The sequence below is a fragment of the Ochotona curzoniae genome, unplaced genomic scaffold, assembly GCF_017591425.1.
Source record: "Ochotona curzoniae isolate NIBS_2020 unplaced genomic scaffold, NIBS_Ocur_1.0 scaffold_1037, whole genome shotgun sequence".
Classification (NCBI taxonomy): domain Eukaryota; kingdom Metazoa; phylum Chordata; class Mammalia; order Lagomorpha; family Ochotonidae; genus Ochotona; species Ochotona curzoniae.
The window spans coordinates 30,552,473-30,565,477 of NW_024467083.1; the positions used below are offsets into that span (position 1 = coordinate 30,552,473).

General features: G+C 46.6%; 1 protein-coding gene across 2 annotated transcripts in view; it reads left to right on the plus strand.

Annotated features, from left to right (window-relative positions):
* Positions 1-202: 202 nt before the first annotated feature.
* Positions 203-13,005, plus strand: part of SNX27 (sorting nexin 27) — an 83,429-nt gene continuing 70,626 nt past the window's right edge. The window contains exon 1 of one of the 2 annotated variants that reach the window (XM_040999387.1): positions 203-663. In XM_040999387.1, coding sequence (XP_040855321.1) covers positions 353-663 — 311 coding nt within the window. In that variant the 5' untranslated portion in view covers positions 203-352. The remainder of the gene's footprint in view (positions 664-13,005) is intronic. The other variant, XR_005885760.1, reaches the window with a different exon arrangement.

The window sequence follows — 13,005 nt, forward strand, 5'->3', positions numbered from 1 at the left end:
CAGCTGAATCATCTTGCCATGCTCGGTACTGGACCAGTGGGCTCGCCCACCCAGCAGATGAGAGACACTAACATGCCTCAGAAGTAAACTACAACTCCCAGCAGGCTGCGCTCCCGTATGCGTCACACCCCGAGCCCAGCCTCCGCCCCGCCCCCTCAAACTACAACTCCCAGGAGGCCCCGCGGTGCCCTAGCGTCCGCTTCCCCCCGCCGGCGGCTCCGTGGCCGACTCGGTCCCCGGCTGGCGGAGCGGGCGCGCGCGTCGGGGGTCGCGCGGTGCCGAGTAGGACGAGCGCGCGCCGGGAGGGAGTGGAGGCGTCGGGGGGCGGGGGTACGGCTCGCTGGCTCGCAAGATGGCGGACGAGGACGGGGAAGGGATTCACCCCTCAGCCCCTCACAGGAACGGAGGCGGCGGCGGCGGTGGGGGGTCTGGGCTCCACTGCACCGGGAACGGCGGCGGGGGCGGCGGCGGCCCGCGGGTGGTGCGCATCGTCAAGTCCGAGTCCGGCTACGGCTTCAACGTGCGGGGCCAAGTGAGCGAGGGCGGGCAACTGCGGAGCATCAACGGCGAGCTGTACGCGCCGCTGCAGCATGTGAGCGCCGTGCTGCCCGGGGGAGCGGCCGATCGGGCCGGGGTGCGCAAGGGAGACCGCATCCTGGAGGTGTGAGTATCGGGGTCGCGCGCCGCCCCACCCTCGCCGGCCCCTCCGCCTGTCCCTGTCACCCCCTCAGGCCGCACCTCCCCCAACTCCCTAACCAGCCCCCGCCTGGAGACCCTCGCCCCCTTCTGGCCTCCGCTGCCTGGTACCTCCTGGTGGGTGGACCCCCTCCTCCGCCCCCGGGTTTCTGGGACTCCCACCCTCTCCCCTTCCCGTGGGCTCCAGTTGTTCTGTCGTGGCGCCCCCGGCGCCTCTACCCCTGCCTACTTCCCTTTGGCTCGCTTCTGTCCGCCGCCTTCCCCTTTGGCACGCCGCTTGCTGCTCCTCACTTCGCTCTCGGCTTCCTCGTGGCGAACCTCTGCTTCCCGACCCAGCCAGTACCGTGTGTCCTCCCCCAAGTTCCCCCTGAGCATCGCAGTTTCTTGGCCACCACCGCTCCCCTGCGCCCTTGTGTGGACTGTCCCTGCCCGCTTGGAGCAGGACCCCTGGGCTGCTGCTACTTGGAACTCCGGAAACATCGTCGATCCCCACGCCACTCCTTTTTCATTCCTTCTTTACCCTCGGCTTATGGTTAAGCGCCCCCCTCCTCCTCCCCTTGTATTTTTCCACCCTATCTTTTCCTGCTTTCCTCCTCTCCTTTTCGTAGTCTACCCCCAGAGGGGCCCTGGCATGCCTTAGGGGGAGGGAGGAGGTTGACGCTGCGCGGTAGTTCCGACCCTGCCCCCCGATTTTGGATCGCGTGGCCCTGGGAGCACCTCCCTACGTGAGCATCCTCGCTTCGGCCTCCCACCCCCTTCGCTCTTGCACCACACTCCCGATTTTCACTCGGGGCTGTGGGGGCGGCGCTCGAAGCTTCTACTTGCTCCTAACTGCAACCCCTTTTTGGGTCTTTGACCTTTCCACTTTTTTTTTTTTCAAGAACATGCCCGTCTCCATTTTCTCTCCCACTCTGGGCTCTTGTGAAATCGCACTTGACTGTCCTGTTCTGTGCTTTGCGTGTCTTACCCCTCCTCTTTCGCAGGCCCCTGCTGCTGCAGCCCACCGCTCCCCCTGCCTGCTGCAGTCCCTCCCCCCTTCCTACTCCTCCATCCTGACTTCCTCTCCGCATCCCTCCCAGCCCGTCAGGATGTTGCCTTGTCTTGCAGTTTTCTGTGCACGCCTCCTCCGCTCCCTAATTTCTGCGTTACATTTGCATTTTTGTACTTTGTATTAAAATTCGTATAGTGATTGCTGGTTGGCTTGTGGGTAGCTTCTGCGCTCATTGTTCCACTCTCCCCAGCAGAATTTAATTCCGTGTTTCTCTGACTGAACATATTTTGTATATTATCCCCCCACCCCCACTTTCACCTTCTTTCCCTTCAAGTGCGGATTTGCCCATAGGGAGCTTTTCACATTTGTTATGCTTTATTTCTATTGTGGTTTCTACAACCTCCAGGCTCTCTTGTTGTAAAACAATAGGTTTGCCCGAAGTTTGCAGAGCAGATAGTATCTTGAAAGTCAGGCTCCCTGAAGGAGGCCGTCCTCTCTTGTTTATCTTGTGCCCTTGACATTCTTACTCTATTGTAACTCCACCTCCAGAAAGGAGCAACTGTCCCTCTGTAAATAGATGCTTGTATGCTCATTCATGTCCAACATACAGTTTTCTAGTATTCTCTGGAACACATTCCTAATTGGGGCAGGGAAGCCAGGGTACTCAGATTTGGACTGCAGTAATGACCTTCTGATGTCTTGTGCCTGGGCGTCTGGTTGTTCTTTCTCTGGGGTCTCCTTCTTATAAAAACCTTTCCAGTTGTCATTCTCTTTGTCTTTCAAAGTTAACTGTGGATACAGCTGTTTACTTTTGAAATATGTGACTAAAGTATTGAAAACTATGTATTTGTCGTCAAGTTCTAAATTGTTTGCTCTTTAAGGACCTTAAGGAGCTAAACTAATTCTCTGTTAGAATACAGCTAATGTGAACTGCCATGTTCATGCAACAACCCTTTCTTGTGCTCTCTGCAATTGGGGCCGCGGGTGAGGCAGTCTTCCAAGAGTGTCCCAGGACAGACCCGAGGACCTGCCCCAGGTCCAGCTTCCTGCTGGGAGCCCAGGAAGTTGTTTCCTTTTAAAGGAAAGATGTTGGGTTTTGGCATATCCTTAGTGGCAAGTAGAGACTTTTCTCTTAAGTGGGCTGGGTATACAATTATGCCAGCCTAAAGACCTCTCTAGAAGGTTGTGAGGATCAGAAGTCTTCCTGGCATTGATTTCTCATCCTTCCAGCTGTAGAGTTGTTGATTTCTGATGGTGAAACTTCTGTGGTAGTCTAATGAAGTAGTGATAGTTGCAGTATAAAGCTGAACGAGTTGGTAAATTCTGAGACCTCAACTAGATAGTTTCTTTATCCTTCCTTTAAAATTTTTTTTCTATTTATTTATTTTACAAAATCTTTATCTACTGCCTAGGTTTTCCAGTAAGAGGAGGACATACAGATGTATATGATTCTTGAGGAGCTATCCATGTGTTTGCTACTTACTTTAATCTAAGCTAGGTTGGTGCTAATTTTCCTAGTGTTGTTTAGATAACATTCTTTAGAACTCTTTTTTGTCCCTGACCCAGGTTCTAACATCCACTGGTTCATTTCTCAAATGACTGCAGTGGCTGGTGTTGTGCCAGTTCGAGGCCAGGAGCCTGGAATTTCTTCCAGGTCTCTTACATGGATGCCAAGCTTGGGCCATCTTACACTGCTTTCTCTCCCTAGTGTATTAGTAGGGAAAAAGTAAGCTGGGTTTTGTACCAGAGCCCATGTGGGATGCCAGCATTGTAGGTGGCAGTTTAACTTGCAGTGCCATTGGCGCCTGACCCAGGTACTTTAAGTTCAAATATCACCCCACCCACCCCTGTCCTAATGGGAAAACTTTGCATATTGATGCCAAGTGGGATCAAAGCTGGGGACACGTTGATTATCCTTGTGTAGATGCCACTTAAATCATAGGAGGACGTCTGGGTGCTGTTTAAGACTTTTCCTCTTCTAGACTCTCATACACATACTGTATTACAGTTTTCATGTATTAGTTGTATTAAAGAGTAGAGTAACTGTGTGAAAAAATAACTTTGAGATTTAATGGGATACCAAGTTGATCTGGTGTAAGAATATCAGTTTAAAATCTGCTTATTAAGGCTCTGTGCTCATTGAAACTTAGAATAATGGTTTAACTATGGGGTCAGTATGGTTCAGTCTGTCATTTCTCCTTTTGGAACTGACTAGATTCTTACTGGTTTGGGAAAGAGTCGTGTTGCGAGGCTTGGTGTTGCAGTAGGAACAAGCCCTCTGGGCTGTACATTTTACTGATGATGGGAGCTTTTCTGGCCTGCAGTGTTAGGCTCCACCTGGTGATTGTTCCTAGTGTAACACACACTGTCTTCCCTGTTTGCATGTTCCTGGGAGCTAGTGAGTGAAGCGTGCCTTCAGCAGATAAAGAACCAAAACATGCTGATCAGGGAGTGTATGCTTTCCTCCTTTTAAAAAATGTTTAACTATTTATTTGAAAGGCAGAGTTACAGATTAAGGAAGCAACAAAGGGAGAGGAAAAAGATCGAGATTTTTCCATCCATTAGTACACTCCCTAAATGTACACAAGAACACAGATCTGGCCCAGGCCAAAGCCAGAAGCTAGGAGCTCCATCTGGGTCTCCCATGAGGGTGGCAGGGGTCCGAATGCTTGGGCCATCTTTGCGGCATTCGCAGGCTTTAGCAGGGTGCAGCCAGGACTCCAGTGCGGGAGACTCTGGAGGTCCCTGGATTTCCTCCCCCCCCCCCCCCCCCAGCTACCAGATAACACACCCGTTAACATTCTCATGTTGGGGTGAAGTCTTAAGACAAATCACATCACTATATCCATTTGTTTATTGAAAATCAGTTTTCTGAAAGTTCATCTTGTGTGAAAGTTAGAAAATTATTAGATAAAAAGAGGTTAGTGCAGCGAGAAATATTCTTACAGATTGTGTGAGTCATACAACGTTGACTGCTTCAACAGCTTCTCAAAAGCTGCTTTCTGAATTGTAGCTGAATCCTATTGGGCTCAGATTTTCCACATTGGTTTTGGTAGCGGTGTTTGCAACCGTGTTTATTGATCCAAGTAACTTTTTCTGGCTGTGGTTCTCAAGCTTTAGTGTACATGAAGAATCAGTGGGTTTACTTGTTAAAAGTATAGATTCTCAGGCTTCCATTTTAGGGGTTATTATTCAGTAGATCTAATATGGGCATGGATATCTTGGCAGGGCTGGGTCGTCGCCTCACATACCTCACCATGTGACCAGAGCTACACTGCAGGTTGTATGTTTTGGATTCTCAATTCAGTCTGTCTTCATGGCTGTTTTGAGCTAAGACTGTACTAACAAATGGTGATTTGTCAGGCTCCTGCGCTCCATCCCAAGTGAGAAAATCAGTGAAGTACTCTGACCATATATATGATTGATTGTCTCTTGCTAAATTTGTGCAATAAGGATGGGTGGTTGGGAGCCACTGGTTGATAGTCATCATAACCATTGTACCACTTTGCAGTGTGAATAGTGTATCGCAGCTGGCAGCATGTTTGCATTTGTTGTCCAGTGAAAGGAATTGCTAAGTTCTTTGAAGGCAGGAACTACCTCCGATTCTAGGTACTAGTTGCATCCCCTCCAATGTCTGCTGGCCTGCAGGAGGAACTTTTCAGTCAATACTTGCTGAAGTGCCAGTGTTGGGGTGCAGCTGGTTAAGCCACCAGTTTGGATACCAGCATCCCATATGAGTGTGGGTTTGAGTCTCAGCTGGCCTGCTTTGATCCAGCTCCTTGCGAATGCACCTGGGAAAGCAGAGGACGATGGCCTAAGTCCTTGGGTCCCCGTCACCCATGTGGAAAACCTGGGAGGAGTTCTTGGCTTCAGCCTGGCCAAGACCGCTAGTGCTGTGACCATCCGGGGAGTGAAGCAACAGATGGACGATCTCTCCCTACTCCTCTGTCTCACTACTTTGCAAATAAATGAAATATTTAAAAACAAAAACAAAACTTTCTAAATGAATCTAAGTTTTATCCTATTGTATAAGAGAGGAAACAGACTTGGGTGAATTAATAGCAACCAGAATTAAATCCAGGTCTTTGAATTTTAAATAAGTATATCTTATGTTTTTTTTCCCCCAGCTGTTTTTGACTTTCAGTAGTCAATTATTCTTGAATGTGACTGGTAAAATTATTCTCTTAAATTTTTCATTTTATTTGGAGTACAGAAAGATAAGAACCCTTTCATCTGTTAGTTCACTCCCCAAATGCCTGCAACAGCCCGGATAGGTAGAAGCCAAAGCCAGGAGCCTGGAACTCAGTCTGGGTCTGCCCGTGGCTGGCAAGGACCCAAGTCCTCCAGCCATAGCCTGCTGCTCCCGGGGTGGGCTGAGAAGCAGAGCCAAAACGCAAACCCAGAGGCTCCGCATGGGAGGCAGCATCTTAACTGCTGGGCCTGACAGGTGTCTTATAAAATGCTGGAAACTCAGTTAGATCCTTAAGCCTTGGGAAGCCTTGAACTTCTTTTCTGCCTTTGTGAAATGTTTGCTGTCTTCCTCTGCTGGGTGATGTGGGAGACCTGACTAACGCAGGCCTTCTTTGTTGGTTAGTAGGGAACAAGAAGAGCCATGGCAGTCACATTGTCGCTTCAAAAATGCTTTTGATTTCATAGTCAGTTGTGAACAAGTAAAAGCTAAATTTTAAAATAACTGTTAACTTTCCTCTCAGAGATCACTTACTTCCACAGATTGCTGTGGCTGGGTGGAAAAGCTCTTTCATTAGTAGTGGAAACTTTTTTTTTTTTAAAGATTTATTCATTTTTATTACAAATTCAGATATATAGAGAGGAGGAGAGACAGAGAGGAAGATTTTCTATCTGATGATTCACTCCCCAAGTGAGCGCAACGGTTGGTGCTGTGCTGATCCAAAGCCAGGAGCCAGGAACCTCCTCCAGGTCTCCCACATGGGTGCAGGGTCCCAAAGCTTTGGGCCGTCCCTGACTGCTTTCCCAGGCCACAAGCAGGGAGTTGGATGGGAAGTGGAGCTGCCGGGATTAGAACAGGTGCCCATATGGGATCCTGGTGCATTCAGGCGAGGACTCTAGCTGCTAGGCCGCACAGCCAGGGCCAATAGTGGAAACATTTGTGTGGGTCTTACTATAGTGAGGAGGAGCTCTCTTTGTAGCCACAGCTAACCAGTTAGTTTGTGTCTCCATGCTCTCAAGGATAATTATTTTTAAAGATAAGTCACATTGGGAATAATTCATAGGATCTGGTCGATGAGCAGAGACCTAATTGACAAGCAGACACCAAGAATTTATGATCACTGCAAAGTGCTTTTTGAACATGGTCTGTCATGAGTTGATTCGTTAGATGATGGTGCTCCTGGCAAAGGTAGAGTATTGTGTGGGTTAGGGCAGAACCAGTTAGATCGCTTTCGTTTTCGAGTGATGAACTGTGTTGATGTTTTGTGCTTTACTCAGGTGGTCCATCCTGTAGGAGCCTGTTATGTAGGTGGTACAAGTATACGCATATAACTACATGCTGATAGGCGATGCAGTTCTATCCTACATTTGGAAACAATTGAGGCAGTTAAAACTTTTAATTTTTTGCTGACAGTAAGAGGTGTTATACATATAACAGCCTAACATGTATGCAAAAAAAAAAAAAAGGAAAAAACCTCACCAAAACCTCTTGTATTTACTGCTATTATTCAGTCTGTTCAGTATTTTGATTTTTTTTGTTACGATTTTTGAATGATGGTGGTCTACTGTATTAATGTCACAGCTTGCTAGATAATGATCCACTATCTGAAAAAAATGTCTTTTGGCAACAGCCTACTCTTGTCCCCTTGTATTCAGTAGGCTCCACAATGAAGCACAGGCTGTATAAAGCAGTGCTGGGGGTGCCTGAGTCACAGCGGCCCCGAATGTCCTCGCAGGAGAAGCTCACTCAGCAGTGGGGAAAGGGACGCAGAAGCAGCTGGCTATGTGCAAAGCAAGCTGAAGTCATGCAGGCCACGGGAAAACTGTGCTGGGATTTAGAGAAAAGCACATGTGCTTAAGACTGATGGAAAGAGAGGTGGCGGAAGGATAGTGTGATTACAGTGGCGGAGAAGGGGGAGAGGGTTCCTAGGCTGAGGAGATGCCCAAGGCTAGACAGGTGTGAAGCTCATAGGCTAGGAAGGGACCACGGTAGCTGCCTGTCTGCAGACAGCCACAGTGATGGATCCTGGCAGAGAATGTGGAGTGAGACCTGCAACGGTCCTGACAGTAATGCTAGGAAGTTTGGATTTTATTCTCTTTAAGACCTCAGCATGTGTAAGTGTACCTGCATGGATATCCAGGACTTCCTGTGAAATTCATTTTTAATTATTCACAAGAAGAGGTTAAGTGACTTTTCCAAGAGGAAAATCACTAGAAGAATTAGAAGAGTTTCAGAGCATCTAGTCTCCTGGGCCGCCTCATACTATATAAAGAAGGGAACTAAGAACAACTAAGCCCTCACCCTTCGAGCTACGAACAGCTGGTGAGGAGCTGGCTGCCTTTAATTTCAGTATATATTTTACTTCACAACCCAGGCTAGCTTCTCAAATATCAGTTTCTTTTATGTTTTAAATAACTGTACCTACATACTGTTGTGGTTACTGTTGAAAATAGTTTCTGCTTTGTGTGCTGCTGGTCCACTGAGGCCCTGCCCCACGTGTGGTGTTCTGCGTTAACTGTACTTTTCTACAAGTCTGTTCCTCCGAATTGAAACTGCCTCCTTTTTTGTTTGTTTACTTTGACATGCAGCATTTTTAATTAAGATTTATTTATTTTTATTGGAATGTCAGATGTACAGAGAGGAGGAAAGACAGGAAGATTTTTTTATAAAGATTTTACTTATTTTTATTGGAAAGGCAAATATACAGAGAGGAGGTGAGACAGAGAGAAAGATCTTCCATTCAATGGTTCACTCCCCAAGTGAGTGCAACAGCTGGAGCTGAGCCAATCTGAAGCCAGGAACCTGGAGCTCTTCCAGGTCTCCCACGCAGGTGCAGGGTCCCAAGGCTTTGGGCTGTCCTCGACTACTTTCCCAGGCCACAAGCAGGGAGCTGGGTGGGAAGTGGGCTGCTGGGATTAAACCCAGCGACCAGATGGGATCCCAGCACGCGTGCAAGGCGAGGACCTTAACCACTGTGCCATCGTGCCAGGCCCAGAAAGGAAGATCTTAAGTCTGATGATTCACTCCCCAAAGTGACCGCAATGGCTGGGGCTGCACTGATGTGAAGCCAGGAGCCCAGAGCCTCTTCTGGTTCTCCCATGCAGATACAGGTTCCCAAGGCTTTGGGCCGTCCTTGACAGCTTTCCCAGGCCACAAGCAAGGAGCTGGATGGGAAGCAGGGCCTCCAGGATTAGAACCAGTGCCCATATGGAATCCCAGCGCGTTCAAGGTGAGACTTTAGCCACTAGGCCACCAGGCCTGGGCCTGGCATGTAGCGTGTTGTTGGGAGTCAAGAGGTCTGGAGACAGATCAGGATACTTGGTGTGGCATTAAAATTTACAGCTAAAATCTATCTCTAAAATGAAAATTCATGTGAAGGGCTTTTACATCAGCCAAGAGTTGGTGATGATCACAAAGTGGATCTTGCTTTCTCTCAGTAAAGTGAAGTACTTTGTAATGATAGTCACATGTTAGAAGGTGTGTAGCCCCCTGACAACTCAATTAGAAGCTCATAATGGTGGGGGAAGTGTATCTGTCCGCCAGGTCTTTGAGTTACTGAGGAGGGAGCTATAGTTGAGGACCCATTGTGGTACTCCCTGCAGTGAAGTACTGATATGAAAGCGTCTTTCCAAAGATGATTTTGTTTCTGAAGTTTTTGAGGGTCTTGTGCTGGATGAAGAACAAGACCAGCATGACAGGTCTGTGTATCCTATGGGCTCAGTAAGCAAGTGATTAGTTGACTTCCCTTTGGAAAAGTACAGGGAGCTCTGCCGAGTCAGCTGCCTCTGGCTGCTCCAGCTGCTTGCAAGAGGCTGACTGTTCTAACAGAACCATTCAGTGAGCAAACTCAGAGGTGATTTTCATCCTTCACCACCACCCCACCACCATACCTCCTATGCTGCAGTAACTTATGTCTATTTATATGTCTGGTTTTAATTCTGTTTATTTAGCTTGCTTTAAAAATTGGGAAGTTGGTTAAATGAATATTTGAAGATTGTAGAAAATGGGATGACCTCTGAAAGTTTTGGAGACTTTCTTTCACTGATCAGTTTGGAAAGTTTGTCATTTTTGGAAAGTTGGTATAACCCAGGATTATGGCCGTTTTGAGTCTGATGGAGTTAAAAACTAGTTTTGGTGCCTGTTTTTATAGACTAGATAACCTACTATCTCTTTATAGAACACGTACCCTGCTATCTTGGCTTGGAAGCAGCAGTGAGCTTTGTTCTCTCTACCTGTTGTTTGGAATCCAGGGAAATGTGACACCGAAGTGCCCGTAATGAGTTATGTGCTGGTTGGCGGTCTTCGATTTCTCTGACTTAATTCAGTTATCGCTTATATTGCTGATCTGCAAAGACCCTGCTGTGTCCTTCTTCCTTTTCAATATGTTGAAGTTAAACTACACACTTCTAGAAACCATAGCCTGTGATTTTCAAATCCCATAAGAAATCACCCAGGGTTGATTTCTATTTGAACGGTGGTATTTGGTTGCCAAAACACTGCATCCCTTGAGACGTGTATCTCTTGCTATTAATTTTTGCAGACTGTCATAAATGAAGGCATTTTTAGTTGTTTTCATTTTTTCTTAGTAATGGTGGATTTACACAGTTCACAAACATGTACAATACCTCTGGGGACAAACTGGATATTTAGAAAATGGGTGGTTGAGATTCAGGCTGCAGGCTGTGACCTTGAAACAAACTTACCAGGTCACATGGGGAATCATGCTTGTAATCACAGTGTCTAATAATTCCCAGATTGTAGAGATACAACTGTAAAAAGTTAATTCTTTCTCTGGTAACTTACTGGACTTGGTAAAACAAGTAGATTTATTCAATGTAATTAACTTTCACTGCGATAAATCTACAAAATTAAAAGTGTTTGGAGGGTGTGTTGACACTGGCCAGTTCGGCAGTGCTTCACAGGTAGCAGATTTCAGTCTCTGAAGTTGGTGCTGGGAAATGATTATAGTTGTTTTGCAGGTGACGGAATGAGGGATCCTCAGTAAAAGTGTACGTAGGAGTAAAGTGAATTAGGGAAGGGAAAGTGGCCTGGCTGTTAGCATCTTCCTTTCCCAATTATTATTTTTTTTTTAATTAAGCCTTTTTTTTTTTTAAGACGCATCTATTTTTGGGCCTGGCTGTGTGGCCTAGTGGCTAAAGTCCTTGCCTTGAACGCTCCAGGATCCCATATGGGTGCCAGTTCTAATCCTGGCTGCTCCACTTCCTATCTAGCTCTCTGCTTGTGGCCTGGGAAAACAGTCGAAGTCAGCTGAAAGCCTTGGGACCCTGCACCCGCGTGGAGACCCGGAAGAAGTTCCTGACTCCCCGCTTTGGATTGTCTCAGCACTGGCCGTTGCAGTCACTTGGGGAGTGAATCATCAGATGGAAGATCTTTCTCTCTGCCTGTCCTCCTCTCTGTATATCTGACTTTCAATAAAAATAAAATAAATTAAAGAAAAAAAGATGCATCTATTTGAAGGTCAGAGCAGAGAGGGCGAGAGATGTTTTCCATCCACTGGTTTACTCCCCAGATGTCCACAATAACTAGGGCTAGGGTAGAGACCCAAGCACTCAGGCCATCTTCCACTGCTTTTCCTGGGCCATTTGCAGGGAGCTGGATGGGAAGTGGAGCAGCTGGAACACTTAACTGGCACCAGTATAGGTTGCCAGCATTGCAGGCAGTGGCCACATGCTGGCTCTTTCCTTTCTTAATTCTAAACATTCTTTGTTAGCAATGAGAAGGAGTAAAACACATTGTCACATCCAGCCTTGTGTTAGTTTTGAATGGAACCATAGAGCTGCTTGTTACATGTCAATCACATTTTTACAGACAAGAATTAAACAAGTAAGAAATCCTGTCAGGGCAAAGGGATTCAGTATTGTGTATTTTTCAAGTTTTAGTGTCAGAAGTTTCTTTAAAACCTTATTGGTAGGTAATTCTTTGTCATTGGGCCTAAATTTTTGTGGGTCAATACTAAGTACTAGATTTAGGTTTTATGATATGAAATGTTATAATTATAAAGTGTTTTTATTTGAAAGGGTTACAGAGAGAAGGTTACGTACACACAGAGGAAAAGAGAATGCGATCTTTTATCCCTTGGTTCATTCCCAAATGGATGTAATAGCTAGTGCTGAACTGATTTGAAGCCAGGAGCTAGGAATTTCTTCCAGTTCTCCCATGTGGGTGCAGGGGCCCAAAGACTTGAGCCATCATCTGCTGCTTTCCCAGGCCGTAAGCAGGGAACTGAATTCAAAGTGGAGCAGCCAGGACTTGAACTGCTATTCACATGGGATGCTGGTGCCAAAGGCAGAGGCTCAGCCTGTTATGCCATAGTGGCAACCCTTAAAAGATTATTATTACAACTTACATGAAATGAAAGCTTGCTGGGAAAAAAAGCCATTTATCATTTATTGGAATGGCAGAGTTAGAGAAGGAGATAGAGATATTCTATCATTTGGTTCACTCCCCAAACTGTCACAATGGCTGGGGTTGGGCTGGTCCAAAGCCAGGAGCTAGGAGCCAGGAGCTTCTTCTGGGTTTTCCATGTGTATGCAGAGGCCCAAGTGCTTGGTTCATCTTCCACTGCTTTCCCAGGATCAGCAGCAGGGAGCTGCGTTAGAAATAGAACAGCAGGGACTCAAACCAGCAGCCATATGGGATGCCAGTGCTGCAAGTAGAGGCTGAGCTTGCTATGCCATAATGCCAGCTCCAGAAAGCTTGCTTTTTAAATGTTAACTTTGTTTCTAATTTGCTTCCTTGAAATCAAAGTTTGCTTTCACAAATGAATGAAATCAACTTTAATTTTCTGCACACTTAAGTGAAAGGAGACATGTTCTTGTTTTGAAATTTTACATAATTGAGTGCCATATTCTAAAGTATTATTCAGTTAACTCCCGTATTAGAAAGGGACATGATCATTAATACTAAAGTTTGAAAAATGTAGAGTATGTGCAATATTTTTTAAAAATTTATTTATTTTCATTAGAAAGGCAGATTTACAGAGAGAAGGAGAGACAAAGATTGTTCATTCCCTGGCTCACTCTCCATTCAGCCACAACGGGCAGAGCTGATCCAATGCAAAATTAGGAGCTCGCAGCCTCCTCTGGTCTCCCATGCAGGTGCAGTGTCA